The following is a 20,924-nucleotide window of genomic DNA, read 5'->3' as shown; positions in this document are numbered from 1 at the left end:
AAGGTAGGCAAGGCAGGTTGTATGACATGCGTGAGTTCCGGCACCTTTTTCTTTTACAAAAAAAGCACTGGATATAGATATACACACACACATACACATACTCCAGGGTGAGTTTTTTTAAATAGATAGAAGATAGATAGATAGATAGATAGATAGATAGATAGATAGATAGATAGATAGATAGATAGATAGATAGATAGATAGATAGATAGATAGATAGATAGATAGATATAGACAGGGCTTTTTTTCTCATAGAACGCTCAGAACGGAGTTCCGGCACCTTTTTTGGATGGAACCTTGTAAGGTAGGCAAGGCAGGTTGTATGACATACGTGAGTTCCGGCACCTTTTTCTTTTACAAAAAAAGCACTGGATATAGATATACACACACACATACACATACTCCAGGGTGAGTTTTTTTAAATAGATAGAAGATTAGATAGATAGATAGATAGATAGATAGATAGATAGATAGATAGATAGATAGATAGATAGATAGATAGATAGATGATATAGATAGATAGATAGATAGATAGATAGATTAGATAGATAGATAGATAGATGATAGAGATAGATAGATAGATAGATAGATAGATAGATAGATAGATAGATAGATAGATAGATTAGATAGATAGATAGATGATAGAGATAGATAGATAGATAGATAGATAGATAGATAGATAGATAGATAGATAGATGATATAGATAGATAGATAGATAGATAGATAGATAGATTAGATAGATAGATAGATGATAGAGATAGATAGATAGATAGATAGATAGATAGATAGATAGATAGATAGATAGATAGATAGATAGATAGATAGATAGATAGATTAGATAGATAGATAGATGATAGAGATAGATAGATAGATAGATAGATAGATAGATAGATAGATAGATAGATAGATAGAGATATACACACACACATACACACACTGTTTTGCTCTGAATAAAGCTGATCGCCATTGACTGTGATTCCAGCCACATTCTTTTTATAGCTTTGCTTTGTTTCAGTGTGACCTCTACAATCCTGCATGTTGCTTACTGCAAAAGGTCACCTTCAAACAATAAGAAAAATGTGCAGCTTTAATAGGCAGAAAGCAAAAATGCTGACCAGTTTCTAGCTGGAAAAGCAGCAGACCAATAAGTGTTTCTTTTTTAACCAACAACGCCCCCCCCCACCGAAAACCATCTCAAGCTTTGCTTGAGGCCTCGCATTGGATGGATAATTAAGATATCCAACCCATAAATGTAACAAGATTTAATCATTGCGGTATTCAAATGTCTGTGCACGTTTTTCAAACTAAGTTTTAAAAAAAACACAGGATCCATATTTTATAAGGTATAATTCACGACTAAATTTGGGATTTGTATTTATTTTTAATTTGTATTTATGTTTTTTTTACTGATCAGGCAGAGAGAATAAATACTCTAAAGCCTACTGAAGACTTTTGACACAGTTTAACTATTACCATACTTTTAAGCGATAGGCTGTGTCACAAAGTAAAGCCTCTACAAATGCCATGTACCAGGAATATTACTGTCAGATAGATGGATGGACTTCTGCTTTCTGCTTTCCAAAATTAGGATTCCCATGATTTACCAATGCAATGAGGATTAAAAAGCAAGACAAGCAATATTTCTTCTCTGCTTCTTTTTAAATTCTGTGATTTAACTGACTTGTCTCACTGGCTTGTTGTAACTAGCTATCTTAATACCTGAGAAAATGGATGCCCTGGCCCTTACATCTTCACTCATGCAGCAGTTAATTGAATAATAAACCATAAGGAAGATGATGCCAACTCTCTTTTCTTTATAATTACATGTTGTTGCCCTGTGTTGATCATTCTGCTCTCTTGCAAACTTTGCCACATCAGAATTAATTCTCTCCCCTGAGTCTTTTACACATAAAGCACTAATATCTTCAGCAGAATTATTGGAAATCTTTATATATAAAGATCTCCAATAACTCTATATAAATTTGCACTGAAGGAATATTTTAAAATTTAAACTCTATGTATTGTAGAACAAAAATTAAAATTAAACAGAGAACACACTACTTTTTAAGCAGACGTTTCATACCACAAAGTATTTATTTCATGCCCACAGCATGACTCTATGTTCTAATATTGTGGACACACAGGACAACTTTGAATGAATCGAATTGTAAAGTGTGATAAGGCATACGTTTGTATTTAGTATTTTATTCTGCCCTGTGAACCGCCCTGAGTCCTCAGGGAGAAGGGCGGTATATAAATATTATTAAATTAAATTAAATTAAATAATATATTGGTAGATACGGATGCTACCATTTCATTTCTTAGAAGACACAGCCGTAAGACGTCTGGCTTCTTAATTATAAAAGCTTATACATTTCTCAAGCGATGTATGTAACTCTGCTATTTATGTGAAAATAATATTTGTATTACCTGTGGCTAACAATGTAGATTGCTTTCTAGGTGGAACAAGACAGCACTAATGGCATTTTGTATCTAGTGTCAGAATTCTACAAAGGAGACCGTTAGACATGCAAAGTGTGCTAAATTCTAGGCAATTGGATATTTGGCACAAACTCTAGCACACATGATCAGTCAAGCATCCAGTTAACTTCATTTCTTTCAGGAACAAATAAATAAATGCAGTTGTGAATATCGGCACTACTGTTGCCAAGTTAATTACATAATCAGAAAGGGGAAGTCTGACACAGAATGTTTACACCAGTTATGATACACTGTCGTGCTGCCATCTAGCCTCTACTCACAAAATTCCTAAAGAGCTGCTTAAATATTCAATATCATACAGCAGAGGTCCCCAACCTTTTGGGCACCGGGGGCCGGTGCTATGGAGAAAGGTTTTTCCGCGGACCAGTGTGTGTGTGATTTTGCGTGCTACCTGCATCCCACGGATGGGGGTTTGGGGGACCCGTCACGCAGACTTAACTGTATTTAAATTTGGGAAGGAGAGGGAAGTTGCACCAAAAATCATCTAGACCTTTTCATACAGTTTAACACACCATGTTTTCAAATACAGGACAGTGTTTAGACATTCCCATTAGTGTTTATATTTCAGCTCCTAAAGAAGAAAGATTGTATCTTAAATTTCTAAGCCTATTTAGTAAAATGAAAAGTTAGCGGATGGTTAACAAAGTTGTTAGTAGCTATTTACAAAGTTGACTTTTTCAAAGGGAACAAAATTTATCTCTTCAGTAGACAATTTCAGCCTTGATGTCTTTGTGTTTATTGATACTGGGGTCCAAGGCCAAAACCAGGGGCGGAAAATTGGTGCAGCTGCTAAAAACAATGAACCACTCTCAAAAAAATATCTTTCTGAACCTTGCAGAAATCCAAATTTCTGCTCAAGAAATAAAATATCACAGCTGGACTCTTAAGAATCCTAGTATAGGCTTTTAAGTGCAAATATTTTCAGAGTATTAATCTAATAAATCTTAATGTCTTCAGATTAATATTCCCTCCTGTCTTGATTTCCAGGCTTCAGAGCAGATTTCACATACTGATAATAATAAATTTCAGATTTTTTTAAAAAAAATATATCTGAAACAACTAAGCAACAATGAGGATAGCTGTAGGGGGAGCAGAGAACACAAAAACTCTTATTTTCTTTTGCATTCATTTCACCATGGAAGATATTGCAGGTAGCCTCAACTTACAACCATTTGTTCAGTGACTGTTTGAAGCTAAAACAACACTAAAAAAAGTGACTTATAGCTGTTTGTCACACAAGACCGTTGCAGCATCCCTGATTAAAATTAGACACTTGGCAACTGGCATGTATTTACGACGGTTGCAGTGTCCCAGGATCACGTGATTCCCTTTATGCCACCTTCAGACAAGTCAAGTCAATGAAGGAAGCCAGATTCACTTAACAACCATGTTACTGATTTTAACAACTGCAGTGATCTATTTAACAACCGTGGCAAACAAGGTTGTAAAATGGGGCAAAATTCACTTAACGACTATCTCACTTAGCAACAAAAAAATTGTGGTTCTTAAGTTGAGGACTACCCGTAGATAGAAGCCAATCACTAAATTAGATTTCTTCAAACAGGACAACTGGAAAAATCGCGAAAGCAACATGTGATATTAGCAGATCGTATCAGCATTCTTCATCAAATGAAGAATTGGAAGTTTTCAAACTTTCTCCCCTTTCCACAAGGCATCAGTCCCAGACTTCCAGCTTAATATCAAGCATTTACAAACGTTCTGATGCAGCCTCAATTTCCATAGGCCATGTCATGGTTCCGACAGATGAAACTCTTCAAAGAACTTCGAGGCATTGTTTACCTTAAAGCATCTTTATTCGAGAAGCATAGCGTCCGCACGTACACGGTCGAAGCCAAAATCTGAATTCCCCTCCCCTGAACACATAGTATCAAAGCACAATTCCCTCCTCCAAGTAGCAGTCATAAATCACATTCTCCAGTTAGTTTGAAATGCGGGCTTTCCCTCCAGTTCTCCAACCCGCCATTTCTGATCATCTCTTATTTCAAACAACTTTCAATTATACGCTACGACGATATTGTTATGTCTAACTAATTCCCATACACATTCTTCCTCCTCCCACCCCCAGGATCATCTAATTCTAACTCTTAAGAGTAACACACAAGTTAAAGAAAAAGGCTGCATCTCCATATGTTGTCAAGGCAAGAACGTCCGATGTTAGCAGCATTGATGGGCCATTAGTCAAAGGCAAAAATATAGAATACTGAATATCCTCGACACAACATCCTAAGCAGTTGTCTTTCAAACCACTCTTGCTCCTCAGGTGCAAAAACACTTCTAAAGAATTTTGAAGAGCACGACCTCTTTAACTTTTTTTTTCATTTAAAATATTTCAAACAAATACTTAAAATAGTATTAAGTGAATTAAGTATTAATTTGCTGACAAGATCTTAATATAATCAAACCAACTGCAAAAGCGATATAAGCAAAGGCGCTCATTTCTGCCTTTAAAGATCAACCGAGCTTATGAAGGCAGCTGGTTATATTAACCGGTCTCCCCTCTATTTCTAATTTCTCCAATTATTCTCGTTTCCTGCCTTTATGCAAACGGGGATCTTCGTAAATGCTGCATGTGCTGTGGAATTCTCCAGAAAATGATGGGAGTTAATGTGAGATGCAACAGAGATAATTGCACCGTACTGATTGTATATATGTATGTATGTATGTATGTAGGTATGTATGTATGTATATAAAAAGAAAGAATACGTACGATGCTGTTCATTTCTGAGGAATCATAACTGCCGCATGGATGAACACTCCCAATGGGCTCCAGCCCTTCTTCGTCCCACATGTAGGTCCCATCCGAGCTGTCAGAGGGGGAAAGCTCAAAAGAGGAGCCAGCTCTGTAATCCATTTCTGAAGAAATTTCATTGTTCCCAATGGGATGTTTGGCACTTTCACTCTTGTCATCTACTTCTTAAATAAAAGGGGGGAAAAAAACTAAATGCAATACAGTATACAGATTCTTAATTTATTATTATTATTATTATTATTATTATTATTATTATTATTATTATTATTATTATTATTATTATTATTAGGACTTATATGCCGCCCTATCTCCCGAAGGACTCAGGGCGGCTAACAACAATAAAATACAATAATACAGAAGTTAAAAGAAAATTAAATTAATGGCCCAGTAGAATAAATTAAAATTAAAATAAGTTAAAAATTAAAAACATAATTAAAATCCCTGTCAGTCCAGGTCAGCCTGATGGAAAAGGAGTGTTTTGAGGCTGCGGCAAAAGGACCGGAGATCCGGGGCCATCCGAAGCTCAAGGGGGAGTTGATTCCATAGGGCTGGCGCTCCCACAGAGAAGGCCCTCCCCCTGGGGGTTGCCATTGTCTAGCCGACGGTACCCTGAGGAGGCCCTCTCTGTGTGAGCGCACTGGACGATGGGAAGTCGTTCCCGGCAGCAGATGGTCCTGCAAGTATCCCAGACCTAAGCCATGTAGGGCTTAAGTACCAGCACCTTAAATCTCACCCGGGGGACAACCGGTAACCAATGCAGCTCACGCAGAAGGGGTGTAATATGGGAGTATCGGGGTGCTTCCATCACTACCCGCGCGGCCGCATTCTGCACCAGCTGGAGCCTCCGGGTGGTCTTCAAGGGCAGCCCCATGTAGAGAGCATTGCAGTAATCTATACGGGAGGTAACGAGTGCGTGGGTGACTGTACGTAGGGCCCTGGCCACGACTCCAATATGATCTTCAAAACTGAGTCGTGAATCCAGGAGGACGCCTAAATTACGTGCCCTATCAACAGGAGGTAACATCTCTCCTCCCATAACCAAGGATGGAACCTCTTGGACTAAACGAGATGCCGGTACGTAAAGCCACTTGAGCAAACTTTTTATCAGATCGAAACAGCTCTCAAATTGTATTCGGTGACCCACGCAGGACACTAAACCAGACTAGCTCAGTCTTCTCCTACTGAAGGGGGAAGCCTTGCATTTGTTATGCCATTCCTCGGTGGGCTAAGCCAAAGGCTGCTAACCCACAATGTACTACCATAGTGAACAACCACATTTTTAAGGAAGCTTGTCTTGGTTAGTGAACCTGAATCAGCTTCCCAAGAAGACCAGAGTTTACCTAGAAAAAAGCAAGTGGAGTGGATCCTGGGTTCATGTTGATAAGGGGCTAATCTTGAAGATTACTTAGAAATTACAACTGATGCAAATGTCTATGGAGATTCTCAATCATCCAGGTAATGGTTGCCCCAAAGGTGTTTTTTTCCAAAAGGCAACTGGGCTTTTTTTGGAGCTTTTTCCACCTCGAAAACATTTTGCTTCTCGTCCAGGAAGCTTCTTGGATGAGAAGTGAAACATTTTCAAGGAGGAAAAAAAAACAAAACTCAAAAAAGTCCAGTTGCCTTTCGGAAAAAGCATCTTCGGGACAGCCGTGATCTGGATGACTGAGAATCTCCGTAGACATTAAGCACATCTTAAGTTGAAAACGTTCGCTTTCAAGTGTGCACGTTGCACCATGAACCCAAATATAATCTGAATTTTGACATTCAGTACAATTCTTTGAAAGACGAATGTTACACGTGGACTTTCAAATGCCGAATGTTCAGGATTAACAACATTAATAAAGAAGTTACACAGCGGAGTGGCTATTTGGTAAGAGGTACCAACACCTTATCTGTTCCGCTAGCTTCTAAAATAAGTACTGGAAAACAACACCCTGCATATTTACCTGAGACATGCATATGCAGCCATTCCTCATTATTGCAGCCCGACTTCTCGCTTTCCTGAAAAGATAGTAATTGTGGGGGTATCCCATTTCCATCTTCCAGCTTTTCAGCAGGAACTTTCTCTTCTCCAATTAGCATGGTTCGGCTGGGATCTTCTAAATCTAGGAAATCATCGCTAAAATCTTCGCTAAGGTCGTTTTTCTCCGAAGAGGACAGGGAAGATATTGATATTTCATCCACGTCGCCATCCGTGCACATTTTACAGCTGGTCTCTACAAAATCACTGCTCGGAGTTTCTTTTGCACAGGCATCTCTTTTAGCATCCATGGAATCTTCCAAATCTTCCGTTAAACTATTTGAAGGGTCTTTCCCGGCGCTGCCATCTACAGGGATCTTTCTACCCAAATGCTGGTTCACAGGCTTCAGCAATGAAGGACGGCCTGATCTGAATCTCAGAGGAGACGCATCCCCCGCGCCATTTAAGAGGGGCGGTTTCTTGACATGGGAAGGTGCGAAAGCAGCCAATGGCCTAGGAAACCCGTACCTCAGAGGCTCGTTCCCGTTGGGCACATCTAACTGGCGCGCACTTCTCGACAGGAGACTGGACCTCTGTGGTGGTCTAAGAGCCAAGTGTTGACTCTGGCAAGGCCTCGTCAGATCCACTGCTCTGTTAAACGAGTGGGATCTGGTAAGAGATGCAGGAGGCAAAAGAGAGCTTTGAAGGGAATGTGAGAAGCTTTGCGACCGGACCATTTTTTCACAAGAGGGCGGAACATTGTCTGTGGATCTCCCCAAGCTCTCCCCGGAGCTACTCCGAGTGACAAAATGATTCCCTCTAATCCTCTGGAAGCCTATCACCGATTGGCTGCCACAAATCCCATTCAACTGCGGCTTTGGTGCGTTAAAACCAGAGTAGGGAGTCCTGCTTAACAAAGAACTTTTGGCGTACTTCGAATTAGACAGGCCAGGCAAACATTTCTGATTTAATTCTTCTGCAGGGGATACCAACATGTTGTCTCGTTTCGCTGTTTTTGACAAAGTGGCCTTTGAAGTGGTCCTGAGTACTTCCTGACTAACTGATCCTTCAGACTGAGGACGCTTTTCCGACCCGGTCACTTGTTCACTGGGATCCTGACCGGAGTTATATTCATTCCCGATCCGACCTCCCAGAGGGAATTTGTTAGACTTTCTCCAGTTAAATGCAAAGGAAGACAGACGAGTGGTGCCATTGTGCTTGCTGAAATTCTTGTCAATGATCTGCGTATTCCCTGAAAGGTGAGGAGCCGTCCCATTGGGGACAGGCTGTAGAGTACTTCCCGCAGGCTTTGTTCCATATTTGGGCAACCTGGAAACCAAAGACGTCCTGGTATGAGCTTTTTCTTCCATGTGCTATAGTCCTTCCATGCGATATAGCCTTCCAACATTGACTCTGAAGAGAAAAACAAACAAACAGGGAGATATTAATGTCAAGGCATGCCTCTGAAGAGAAACACATAATTTGTTAATGTTCTCTACCAGCCTGCTACCAGCCCTGCAGAAAAGGCAGGGACAACCCCTTTACAAATGGCAAGAGGCTGGAATTAAGCCTGCCAAATTTATTAACATAAAACAGAGCAAAACAAGACACCAACCATGAAACAGGAGCTATGAAACAGGAACTATTCAAGCGGTTGCCTTCAGCAAACCAGCCCTCCCACGCATTCCCCTTTTATACAGTTCAGGGCGTGGCTTCTCTCTGCCTCCTTCCGAGGTGCCCCATTGCCTTCCTCTGTTTACTCCTGATTGACTGCCTCCTGCGTCGGGCGTCCTTGAACAGGGCCAGCTGTGGGTCATCTTCATCCACGCTGTCAGGCTCACACAGCTGGGTCTCCATCGTGACCAGGTGGGAGGGGCCTGGCTGAGGGCTCTCATCAGCAAGCTCTCCAACCCCCTCAGCAAGCTCTTCAACACCCCCCTCCTCCTCTGAGTCGTCCGACCCAACTGCCGAACCAACAGGCTGACCCTGAATCACAACAGTTAAATAGAGTAAACCTGACACTTAAATAAGTGGAATATCCTCACTTTAGGTAGAATTTTATCTACATGGGGGAAAAAAAACCTTTACCAAGAGATCGACTAATTATAACAAGCATGCAATATCTCACTAATGCTATTTGAGGAGGGTATTTATTAAGACTTCCTCCAGTAAAAAAAAAAAGGCAGAAGACAGCGTGTAGTGCCATTGTGCTTGCAGAAAGGTTTTCCAGCAGTCTGCATTATTATTACTATTATTTTCTATAAAATTAGGAGCAGATTGGAACAGTGGAGGATTTAGGAACAAGGACTCTTAATGATTCTTTGTCTAGTCACCTAAGGAGCCCATTCAAATTAGGTGAGAACTGAAACTTCTCTGGACATATATGCCCCTCCCCAGCCAACTTGCTCAGACTGAAGAAGCTACTTGGATAAGCAGCAAAACGTTTCAAAGTACAAAGTAAAAGAAGTCCAGTTGCCTTGATTCAACTTCCAGACAACTCAACCTGGATAACTGAGAATCTTCCCCAACTGGAAAGTTTCTGGAGTAAGTTTTGTTCTGTACTTCAGTAACCTGCAAACCAAAGATGTCCATTAATAAGTTTTTTTTTCTGATATATTCTGTCATCCGTCCATGTGATATAAAGCTTCAAATACCGCTGGCATTTTTCAATCTGCTTCAATCTAACATGTTAACAATTACATTATATTATGAAGCTGCTGCGTTGTCAGCGATAAGTGACTGGATTAACTTAACACAAGGGAGATTATTAAATCTTGAAGGCCATGACTTGTTATTTGGCTGGCATGCATATTTATTGTTTGATAAGAAGGTAGATAACGTGTTTAAAGTGCATATTTTAAGACAGGCATTGCTGAGAGTTTGGAAAAAGTATAGACATAAGCTAAACTACAAGATACCTCTATGGGCAATACCGAAACACGCAATAGAAAACATAAATGTTGGGTTCAAACATGATGTGACTACATACAAGGAAATCTTAAGTTTGGAGAGGAATGTATGGTGTTTGAAGCCGTACAATCTTTTACAAGAAGAGAAGATTGTTCAAACCTGGTTTCAATATGGTCAATTACGGGCCAGGTGGAAAGAAGACCAGAAAACTGGTTTCTCAATGACTGATGAAAATCTGGTAAAGCAAATTAGAAATCAGGGTCCAGCACATATCAAACGGATATATCTTGCATTGATAGAAATTGATTCAGAAACAGAACTTGTTAAAGATTGTATGATAAAGTGGGCTCAGAATATTCAAGAAGTTATTACAATGGACACTTGGGAAAAGATCTGGGTGAGGAACGTAAAATTTATGCAAGCTCAAAATTTAAGAGAGAACTTTTACAAAATGTTTTATAGGTGGCATTTAGATCCTAAAAAGCTCGCAAGTATGTATCCGAACTATCAACCTAAATGCTGGAGATGTGGGGGTGAAGATGCAACGTATTTTCATATATGGTGGACCTGTAAAAAGGTTAAAGCTTTTTGGATTAAAATCTGGTGGAATATGCAGAAGATATTCAAGCAAAGGATAAAGTTTTGTCCACAATTGTTCTTATTGGGCATAATTACGGATACTACTGTTGTGGACACTAAGCTGATGTTGAACTTAATTACGGCAGCAAGACTTTTAGTAGGGCAATATTGGAAGAAGGAGGAACTGCCGACTATAGAAGAATGGACTCTAAAAGTTTCTGACCTGGCGGAAATGGCAAAGATTTCGGCTTATTTGAAAGACCATTCGCAGCAACGTTTTATTACGGAGTGGAAAAAGTGGATTGATTATATCCAGAACAAATATGGGTCTAAAAAGTTTCATTTAGCATTTGTATAAGTTTTGATGTGATCTTAGTATTGCTTGTAGTCATTTTATATGAGCTAGAGTGCGATAGACTTAATAGTTTATTGTTGTTAACATATGGTTGTATATGATTGTTTTTACCTTTATACCTTGTATTTAGCTCTGGGAAGTCGGGAAGGGGGGAGGGGGGAAGGGCTGGGGGGAGGGTTAGGGAGGGTTAGGAAGGGCTGGGTGGAGGGAGGGGGTGAGGGATTGTTAAAGATAAAATGTATTTTTTTTTCAATAAAAAAAAACAATTCCAGAAATGAAACTGTGGTTCAATCTGCTTATTCACTGAGAGATCAAGGAACGCTCCTCAGATCTTCCAATGGCCAGTTGATGTCTGGAAGCTTGCCACTCTTGACAATACAGCCAGCAACAGAAACACAGGGATAAACCCATCTACGCCAGGGCTTTTCAACCAGTGGTATGGGTACCACCTGTGGTACATTGGCACCTAGTAGGTGGTACGCGACCATCCTAGAAAAGTGGTAGCGAGGGAGGAGAATGAGCTGAACCGGTGGCAGCACCGCACAAGCCTAAGCGAGAGATGGCTGGAGCTGCAGGGCTCAGCGGAAGCGCCAGGATCAGCGCCAGGGTCCAGCTGGAGCACGGCGCTGATCCTGGCACTTCTGCGGAGCCCAGAAGAAGCGCCAATCAGCTGGAATGTTGCAGCATCTCCAGGGTCTTGTGATTTACATTCAGATGCTTGGCAACTGATTCATATTTATGACGGTCACAGTGTCCCAGGGCCATGTGAAGTGAACAAAACCTGCTGCAACCACCCAGCAGAGGGGGAGGGGGAATAAAAACCAAACACCCCCCACCCCACCCCCTCTGCCAATCCTCAACAGAAATGCTCACAACAATGAAAATCTCGGCCAGGAGGAAGAGCGCCGCCGGGCAGGCAGGCAGGTATATTGCTCAGCTGTGGCTTGGGGGGCACTTTTTTCAGTGTCCTTGTAACTTCAAACAGTCACTTAGCAAATTAAGTCAAGGACTACCTGTACTTCATCACTTTTTTTTTCTTTTTGGTCATCAAGCTTTTGACCCCTTGCTAGGCGACTGGTGGTACTCGGATGTTGCCATTTCCTAAAAATGGTACAATGGGTGAAAAAGTTGAAAAGCCCTGATCTATGCAGCATTTAAAAGCTCATGGAGGAAATGAGTAATCGGGGCATACCTGCCCCAGCAACCAACACCCAGAAAAGCAGGGACTGGCAAAAGAGAAACAATCAGGAAAGAAGCAATATCCTAACCAAGGAGCCATCAAGGAAGAAACAATGCCCCACCAAGATGGCAGGGCCAACTACATTAAACAAACCAGCAGCAAACTTCACTGATGTGACATGTGTGTTGATGAGAAGTCTGCACGAAAACCATCTCATTCACAGAGCACAAACAACCCAACAGTCCAATAATATCTTATTATTACAATATTGTTGGTTTTTTGTTTAGTATTATTATTATTATTATTATTATTAATTATTATTATTATTATTATTATTATTATTATTTATTGTTATTATTAAACTGTCCACATATTAGGGTAGCTCCAAACTGGCACTCATTTTATAGATCAGAAGGTTATTTTACTTAAGGTAAGGTAAAGGTAAAGGTTCCCCCGCACATGCGTGCTAGTCGTTCCGACTCTAGGGGTCGGTGCTCATCTCCGTTTCAAAGCCGAAGAGCCAGCGCTTGTCCGAGGACGTCTCCGTGGTCATTTGGCCGGCATGACTAGATGCCAAAGGCGCATGGAACGCTGTTACCTTCCCACCGGAGGGGTCCCTATTTTTCTACTTGCATTTTTACATGCTTTTGAACTGCTAGGTTGGCAGAAGCTGGGACGAGTAACAGGCGCTCACTCTGCTACGCGGCACTCGGGATTCGACCCGCCAAACTGCCGACCTTCCGATCGACAAGTTCAGCGTCCTAACCCACTGAGCCACCGCGTCCCTTCTTATTTTACTTAAAATTATTAAATATGCTAGTAAGTCATTTTAAGCACTCTATACATGACAAAACTGGCCATACAATTTGCGTGATTACAGAGTTTACATAAATACAATTTAACACACAGGTTATGCAGAGGCACTAGAAATTAATAGCATTGTATATTCACATGTTTTTGCACACGTAACCAACACCACAGCCATTTCTCCATCATGGGCAATCAGCCTACTTTTTTCTCCAAGGCTGGAAATGTAATCTCTTTAAAACACAGGTAGTCCTTGACTTACAACAAATTCATTTAGTGACTGAGGTTACAACAGCACCGAAACAAGTGACTTATGACTCCTTATTTTTCACACTTATGACCATCACAGCATCTCCATGACCAAATGATCAAAATTCGGGCACTTGGCAACAGGCATGTATTTAGGAGAGTTGCACTGTCCCAGGGTATGTGATCCACCATTTCTAACCTCCCCAGTTGGTTCCACCTATCAACGTCAATAGGATAAGCCCGATTTGCTTAATGACCGCATGATTCCCTTAATAACCACAACAAAAAAAATCACTTAACACCTGTGACAAAAGAAATCGTAACATGAGGCGCAACTCACTTAACTATCCCACTTAGCAACGGGAAATTTTGGGCTCAAATTGTGGTCGTTAGCCGAGGGCTACCTGCACTGATCCAGCCCAGGTGTAACATTGGCTGCTATTATTCCCCTGTGGGAGAAGACAGTTCAACTCATCATTCTCTATTCCCCTCCCCTAGGCTTTGATTAAAAATAATAATCATCTGATGGCCTCATCCTAGATTTCAAAGTAGACGGCATGAGAACTAAGCCATTATTTCCCTCCCCATTTACTGAAGAATCTCCAAAGCACAAGGTTGCTGGAATTGGGTATGTCTAGTTTAATGAAGAGAAGGATGAGGCGGGACATGATAGCCGTCTTCCAATATCTCAGGGGCTGCCCCAAAGAAGAGGGAGTCAAGCTAGTCTCCAAAGAACCTGAAGGCAGGATAAGTAATGGATGGAAATTAACCAAAGAGAGAAGCAACCTAGAACCAAGGAGAAATTTCCTGACATTGAGAACAATTAACCAGTGGAACAACCTGCCTCCAGAAACTGGGAATGCTCCAACACTGGAAGTTTTTAAGAAGAGACTGGACAGCCATTTGGTATAGGGTTTCCTGCCTGAGCAGGGGGTTGGACTAGATGACCTCCAAGGTCCCTTCCAACATCATCATCTTCATCATTATACAAATCAGCCTGCATTCCTTGCTCACCAAAACCTAAACTCTTTTCCTCAAAGTGCTTCCAGACTGAAGGACAAAGAAGTAAGATTCACAAATTCCTCAAATGAAAGTTCAAGGGTTGTATGCCATTCATACACCACTGCAATGCTGATCTTCCTTCCTCTGCTGATAGATGATGATGTTCGACAATGACATAGCTGCTTTAAAGAGCTGCAGACAAGAGCCATTCACATTCCCACACCTTCTGAAAAACCTTCCTGGAACTGAATCTGCCTGCACAACCTACTAGATCTTTTTCTCAAATTAACTTCTTCACTTGCCAGGGTTAATCATTATTATTTAGAAAGATAGCTGGTTATTAAGCTTGAGCAAGAGAACAAATTAATTTGGAGAGGGGAAAAACCGATTAGGAAACATAATTGAAAACCCTTGGATTCTCGGCTATTTTATTCCAATTAATACATTTTAAAAATCTTCTGGGTAAATTGTAACTCACAATTAAGATCAGCAATATCATTTGTATTTTCCAATTCAAGACTCTACTTTAACATGTAAATCCGTTTAATATAGAAACAGATTAGATACATTAAACCTCTGTACTTAATTGAGTCAGTTACTAAGCCATTATTTTATGTTCCTGGATGGAGAAGAGAAAATGTAAGTACTAATACGAAAATGAACATGAAATTTAAACTTTCTATAAAAAACATGGAAGAAAAGCTATTAAGAAATGTAGACTACAGCATGTTTATTAATACGCTCTTAACAATTCATATCGTATCACTTTCATCATCAAAATTACTACTGCAGGTTGATCGCTTTACAATCAGCCAGTGACCAACCCTATGATTCTTTCTTCCCACTTGATCAGAAGAGAAGGGCCAAGAGCAGTTTCTATACATTAGAAGAAATTGCCATAGTCTTAAAATAATATATCTTTATGTAAATGAAAGCTATTCTTGAGGGGAGGATGAGAGGTCTATTTTGAGATGGGCATTTTAAAACTGAGATAATGACTCCCATCATTATCTCAGTTTTATTGTTATTCCACCTTTCATTCCTGTATTAAGAGCGGTTCTTCTACAGGCGACTTTCAAGTACTATAATTAAGGAAAATAAAAATATGTTTTAATCCTTTTAAAGATCTTCTCTTTCTAGTAGAGGGATTAGTTGGCTCTGCAATAGGAGCCGGCATCTGCTCTCACCTTTCTGTGGTATCCTGGAAATCTTCCCACTTAGCCATTGATTTAGAGGGACCTGTGGCATGGGAAGGTTTTATGTCTGCCTCCAACTAAGGGAGTCACATTTTGTTAATCATTATATGTTGTCACAGAACAGGCATCTACTGGTCTGTAGGTCAGGTGTGGATTTTAACGTGAGATTAGGAAAGCCACGGAAGAGTTAATTCCAGACGGCACAGAGACTTTTTCTGAAAAACTGAAGAGGAACCATGGATGTCTCAACCATGGATTAAATTCTGGAGACCCCCTGAGTTTCTAAAAGCTTTTAATGGCAAGAAGCAGAGATAAGAAAGAAGGTTGGGGGATGGGGTTAGAAAAAAATGTTTCCCAACTATCGTCTATAGAGTTTCTCAATCATCCAGGTCATGGTGGTGCCAAAAGAGCTTTTTCCAAAAGGCAACTGGACTTTCTTGGGTTTTTTTTTTCTCTCTCCTTCTTTCTTCAAAACTAAAGAAGCTTCTTGGATGAGAAGCGAAAAGTTTTCCAAAGGGAAAAAAAACCTAGTAAGTCCAATTGCCTTTGGGAAAAAGCACTTATGGCGTTTTTCAACTAAATTTCCAAACAACAGAGTGGGTTGAAAGAGAGGGAGGCTACGTGCATGTTTTTAGAAAATAAACAAGATTTCCAAAAACAGTAACACAGCTTTTGTAATAAGTCTTGTAACACTTCCATAGGCATTAAAACTCATACTGCATTTAGCCACCGCCACCACCCACCCCCACCTACTCATGAAGACAAAACCCTTCCTTGGCTAGTCAACTATTCTTGCAATTGCAAGCCTTGGTGGAACAGTGGGCTAATGCCTCCTTAATTAACACCAGCTGCCTGCAATTAGTGCAGGTTCGCATCCCACCAGGCTCAAGGTTGACTCAGCCTTCCATCCTTCCGAGGTAGGTAAAATGAGGACCCAGATTGTTGGGGGCAATTAAGCTGACTTTGTAATAATGCCGCTGGGGGGGGGGCGAAAGCCCTAATAAGCAGGCACATACATAGAATGAAGGCTATTGCTAAGCACATTGATTTGTGCTTTAGATTGTAAGCCGCCCTGAGTCTTCGGAGAAGGGCAGGATATAAATGGGATAAAAAAAAAATTGCATTTGCTTCTGGCTCCCATTTGAACCCACCCTTTCGCCAAGGTGCTCTGGGCGATGCATATCCCTCTTCCCCTCCTTTTATTCTTCCCTGCGACCTGGGGAGGAAGGCAGGGATGAGCGGAAGTGACTGGCCAGAATTGAGTGCGGAGGTCAGCAGCTTCAATTGAAAGATTGCCTTTAATTAATCCTTGGAGTGAGAAGCCTTTTGTGCTGGGCGGGCGGTGCTCTTCCCCCCCACCTTCTCCCTGTGCCCTGGGGAAGGAGACCCTCTTGGCAGGCCCCAAGAGGCAGAGGGCCAAGCCTGCCCATCCCAACAGGCTCCCCTTCTGCAGAGATGGGGGAAAGAGGCACCCCGGGTCCTTTCTGTGAGGCACAGGAGCCAGAGAGCAAAGCCCCAGTAAGAGGAGGAGTGCCTCTCTCTTTCTCTTCTAAAGAAACGGTCCCTTTCACGAGAGACATGGGCAGTTCAAAAACAAATACATGGATAGAGACAGGAAGAGAGAGGGAAAGAGAGAAAGGAGTAGGTAGGTAAATAGAAAGATAGGGGAGAGGGGATAGATAGATAGATAGATAGATAGATAGATAGATAGATAGATAGATAGATAGATAGATAGATAGATAGATAGATAGATAGATAGATAGATAGACAGACAGACAGACAGGCAGGCAGGCAGGCAGGCAGGCAGGCAGATGATAGAGATAATAAGTAGAAGATAGATGATAAAGATAATAAATATAAGATAGATAGATAGATAGATAGGCAGGCAGATGATAGAGATAATAAGTAGAAGATAGATGATAAAGATAATAAATATAAGATAGATAGATAGATAGATAGATAGATAGATAGATAGATAGATAGATAGATAGATAGATAGGCAGGCAGATGATAGAGATAATAAGTAGAAGATAGATGATAAAGATAATAAATATAAGATAGATAGATAGATAGATAGATAGATAGATAGATAGATAGATAGATAGATAGATAGATAGATAGATAGATAGATAGATAGATAGATAGATAGATAGATAGATAGATAGATAGATAGATAGATAGGCAGGCAGGCAGGCAGGCAGGCAGGCAGGCAGATGATAGAGATAAGAAGATAGATAGACGATAAAGATAATAAATAGAAGGTAGGTAGGTAGGTAGGTAGATAAATAGGCAGGCAGGCAGATAAAGAGAGAGGGAGGAACAGGGAGAGAAAGAGAGGGGGATAAATAGATGGAGGGAGAGAGAGAGAGAGAGAGAGAGAGAGAGAAAGGGGAGGCATTCCTGGCTCACAGCATTCCAGCCATTGGGAAAGAGGGGCTCTCTGGGGGCCCTTCCTTCTTTCCCAAGCTTGCGGGGGGGGGGCGGGGAGTTCCCCGGCGTGGCTGCCATCGATTCCCACGACCCAGGAGATCCCGCCGAGCATCCTCGCACGCCGAGGGTTGTTTTTTTTTGGGGGGGGCAACCTCATCCAGCCGGGCCTCCCCCCTCCCGGCAAACTTGGCCAGGGACGCCCTCCCCGGAGGTTCACCCCCCCACACACACACACACACACACTCACCGCAGGAGCGGGCGAGGCGGCGGCCGTCTTGGGAAGAGGAGAGGGAGGAGCTGGGCCGCTTTGGTTCCGGCCCCGGAACTGGCTGCCGGCTCTGCTCCCTCCTCCCACCCCGCCCTTCCCGGCTGACAGCTGATGTCGCGTCAGCCTCTCGGCGCAGGCGCACTGGCGCTCGGCCGCCGCCGCCTCCCTTAGCGAACCTTCCGCTGGCCCCGCCCCCTTGGCCCGCAACGGCTTTTCCCGCTTGGATTCAAACCTGGAGGGGGAGGGGGCGGGAGCAGGAGGAGTTTAATGGCTTCTCCGTCCTGTCCATCCGGCGGCGGTGGCGGCACCCGATGCTCAGGCTGCCTGCCACCCGGGGAAAATTAAATGGGGAGGCCTAGAGCGGAGGTCTTCAAACTCGGCCCTTTTATGACTCATGGACTTCAACTCCCAGAATTCCTCAGCCAGGCACACTGGCTGAGGAATTCTGGGAATTGAAGTCCATGAGTCATAAAAGGGCCGAGTTTGAAGACCCCTGGCCTAGAGGCAGGTCTCTGCGGGGCCCTTGGTTGGAGCTCTCTCTCTGAGCTGGGCGGGTTTTTTTTGCCTTGTTTTGTTTTGTTTTCTGATCTGACTAGGGCAGGGGTAGGCAAGCTCGGCTCTTTTATGACTCGTGGACTTCGACTCCCAGAATTCCTGAGTCAGCTATGCTGACTCAGGAATTCTGGGAGTCGAAGTCCACGAGTCATAAAAGAAGCCAGGTTGCCTAGCCCTGGACTAGGCAAAAGCCATCAGCACATGGGGCAGCGATGTTCCCAGCCCACATTGTTGCCTAGCCGTTTCTGGGACATCTTTAAAAGGAGAACTAGCTTGCTTTCTCTGGAGTCCTTGTTGTTTTTTGTTTTAATCCCATTTATATCCCGCCCTTCTCCAAAGACTCAGGACGGCTTACAATTTTAAGCACAAACCAATGTACTTAGCAATAGCCTTCATTCTATGTATATGCCTGCTTGTTAGGGCTTTCAGCCCTCCCCCCCAGAAGTGGCATTATTACAAAGTCAGCTTAATTGCCCCCAACAATCTGGGTCCTCATTTTACCTACCTCGGAAGGATGGAAGGCTGAGTCAACCTTGAGCCTGGTGGGATGCGAACCTGCACTAATTGCAGGCAGCTGGTGTTACTTAAGGAGGCATCAGCCCACTGCTCCACCAAGGCTCTTTGTTGTTAGTTGCAAAGTCGTGTCTGACCCATGGTGACCCCATGGACAACGTTCCTCCAGGCCTTCCTGTCCTCTACCATCTTCTGGAGTCCATTTAAGCTCACGCCTACTGCTTCAATGTAATTCTTACCGAGTGCTAAAAACAAGAAAGTGAAAAGGTATTAGCTGAAGTAACAGCCAGCAGAAGATGAAAGAATAAGGAAGAGTAGGAGGCAAAAGGGATTACAATCCAATTTGTCTACAAATTGGATAACAATAGCTCAATTAAAATGATCTTCAGCGATTTGAACATTGTGTAAAGTATCTGCAAAACCAGATTTTAAACTGGTTGGTGATCTTCTCTAAAAATATCAGTGATCCAGGGAGGAGATGCTAAACATGATATGATGATTAATAAAAACTGCTGCTTACTACGGGGTGTGTTGTCTGAAGATGAGACCTGTTTTTACAGTTTTATCCCCCTCATAGATTTATAAAAATAAATTCAGAAAATCTCATCTGGACACCTGTTATATTCCTAAACCATCTGATACTGTAACATTTCAGTACAATATATATTATTAAATGTATATGATGAAGCTCAATCATCCTGGATTACAGGTAGCTCTTTTAATATACTTTTCATTGTGTATAACCATGAACATTTCCAATCCTTTCCTTTGGAAGGAAATAATATTGTCTAGAAGTAATTTATCTTCTTTCTTTTTTTTTTCAATCTGTCAGCCTTCAGGATCTTCATTTGTCTTCCGGGTGCGGTTCAAGGTCTTGGTGATGGTTTTTAAGTCCTTACATGGCATGGGTCCGGAATACCTCGGGGACCACCTGCTGCCGGCGTCGACTCCCCTCCGCCCTGTGCGTTCCCACAGAGAGGGCCTCCTCAGGGTGCCACCGGTCAAAGAATGCCGACTGGTGGCCCCCAGGGGGAGGGCGTTCTCTGTGGGCACCCCGGCTTTATGGAACCAACTGCCGGTTGAGCTCCGGATGGCACCGGATCTTCGCTCCTTCCGGCGCGGGTTAAAGACCCATTTATTCGAACAAGCTGGCCTGGCCTGATGGGGGAACCTTAGGGTTTTAATGGGTTTTACATTTTGATTGTTTTAATTGGGCAATTATTTAATCTTTTTTAACTTTTGTATTTCTATTTATATGCCCTGTTCACCGCCCTGAGTCCTTCGGGAGAAGGGCGGTATAAAAATTCAATAAATAATAATAAAATAATAATAATAATGTAATTGCTTTCAGACTTAACAGTTCTACTCAGAATAGCCCTCAACTGACAGCAGTTCATTTAGTGATCATTCGAAGCTACAACAGCACTGAAAAAAGTGACTTATGGCCATTTTTCACCCTTACGACCGTTGCAGCATCTCCGTGGTCGTGATCAAAATTCAGACTCTTGGCAACTGACTCATATTTATGACGGTTGCCATGCCTTGGGGTCTTGTGTTCAGCTTCTAAGACCTGACAAGCAGTCATTGGGAAACCAGATTCACTTAACAACCATGTTAACAACTTAACTGAAGGGATTCATTTTAACA

The 20,924-nt window shown here is 42.0% G+C and overlaps 1 protein-coding gene across 4 annotated transcripts in view; it reads right to left on the bottom strand.

The window, feature by feature from the left end:
* Window positions 1-18,250, bottom strand: part of CCSER2 (coiled-coil serine rich protein 2) — a 55,502-nt gene extending 37,252 nt beyond the window's left edge. For 2 of the 4 annotated variants that reach the window (XM_081329045.1, XM_081329048.1), the window contains exons 1-3: window positions 18,189-18,250; window positions 7,220-8,646; window positions 5,232-5,437 (exon numbers count right to left, since the gene is read on the bottom strand). In XM_081329045.1, coding sequence (XP_081185171.1) covers window positions 5,232-5,437; window positions 7,220-8,603 — 1,590 coding nt within the window. In that variant the 5' untranslated portion in view covers window positions 8,604-8,646; window positions 18,189-18,250. The remainder of the gene's footprint in view (window positions 1-5,231; window positions 5,438-7,219; window positions 8,647-18,188) is intronic. The other 2 variants (XM_081329046.1, XM_081329047.1) reach the window with 2 other exon arrangements.
* Between the last annotated feature and the right edge of the window lie 2,674 nt (window positions 18,251-20,924).

The sequence above is a fragment of the Vipera berus genome, assembly GCF_964194415.1.
Source record: "Vipera berus genome assembly, chromosome: 5".
NCBI classification, from domain to species: domain Eukaryota; kingdom Metazoa; phylum Chordata; class Lepidosauria; order Squamata; family Viperidae; genus Vipera; species Vipera berus.
The sequence above is the reverse complement of the archived record's forward strand: the minus strand, read 5'-3'. Positions and strand labels throughout refer to the sequence as shown.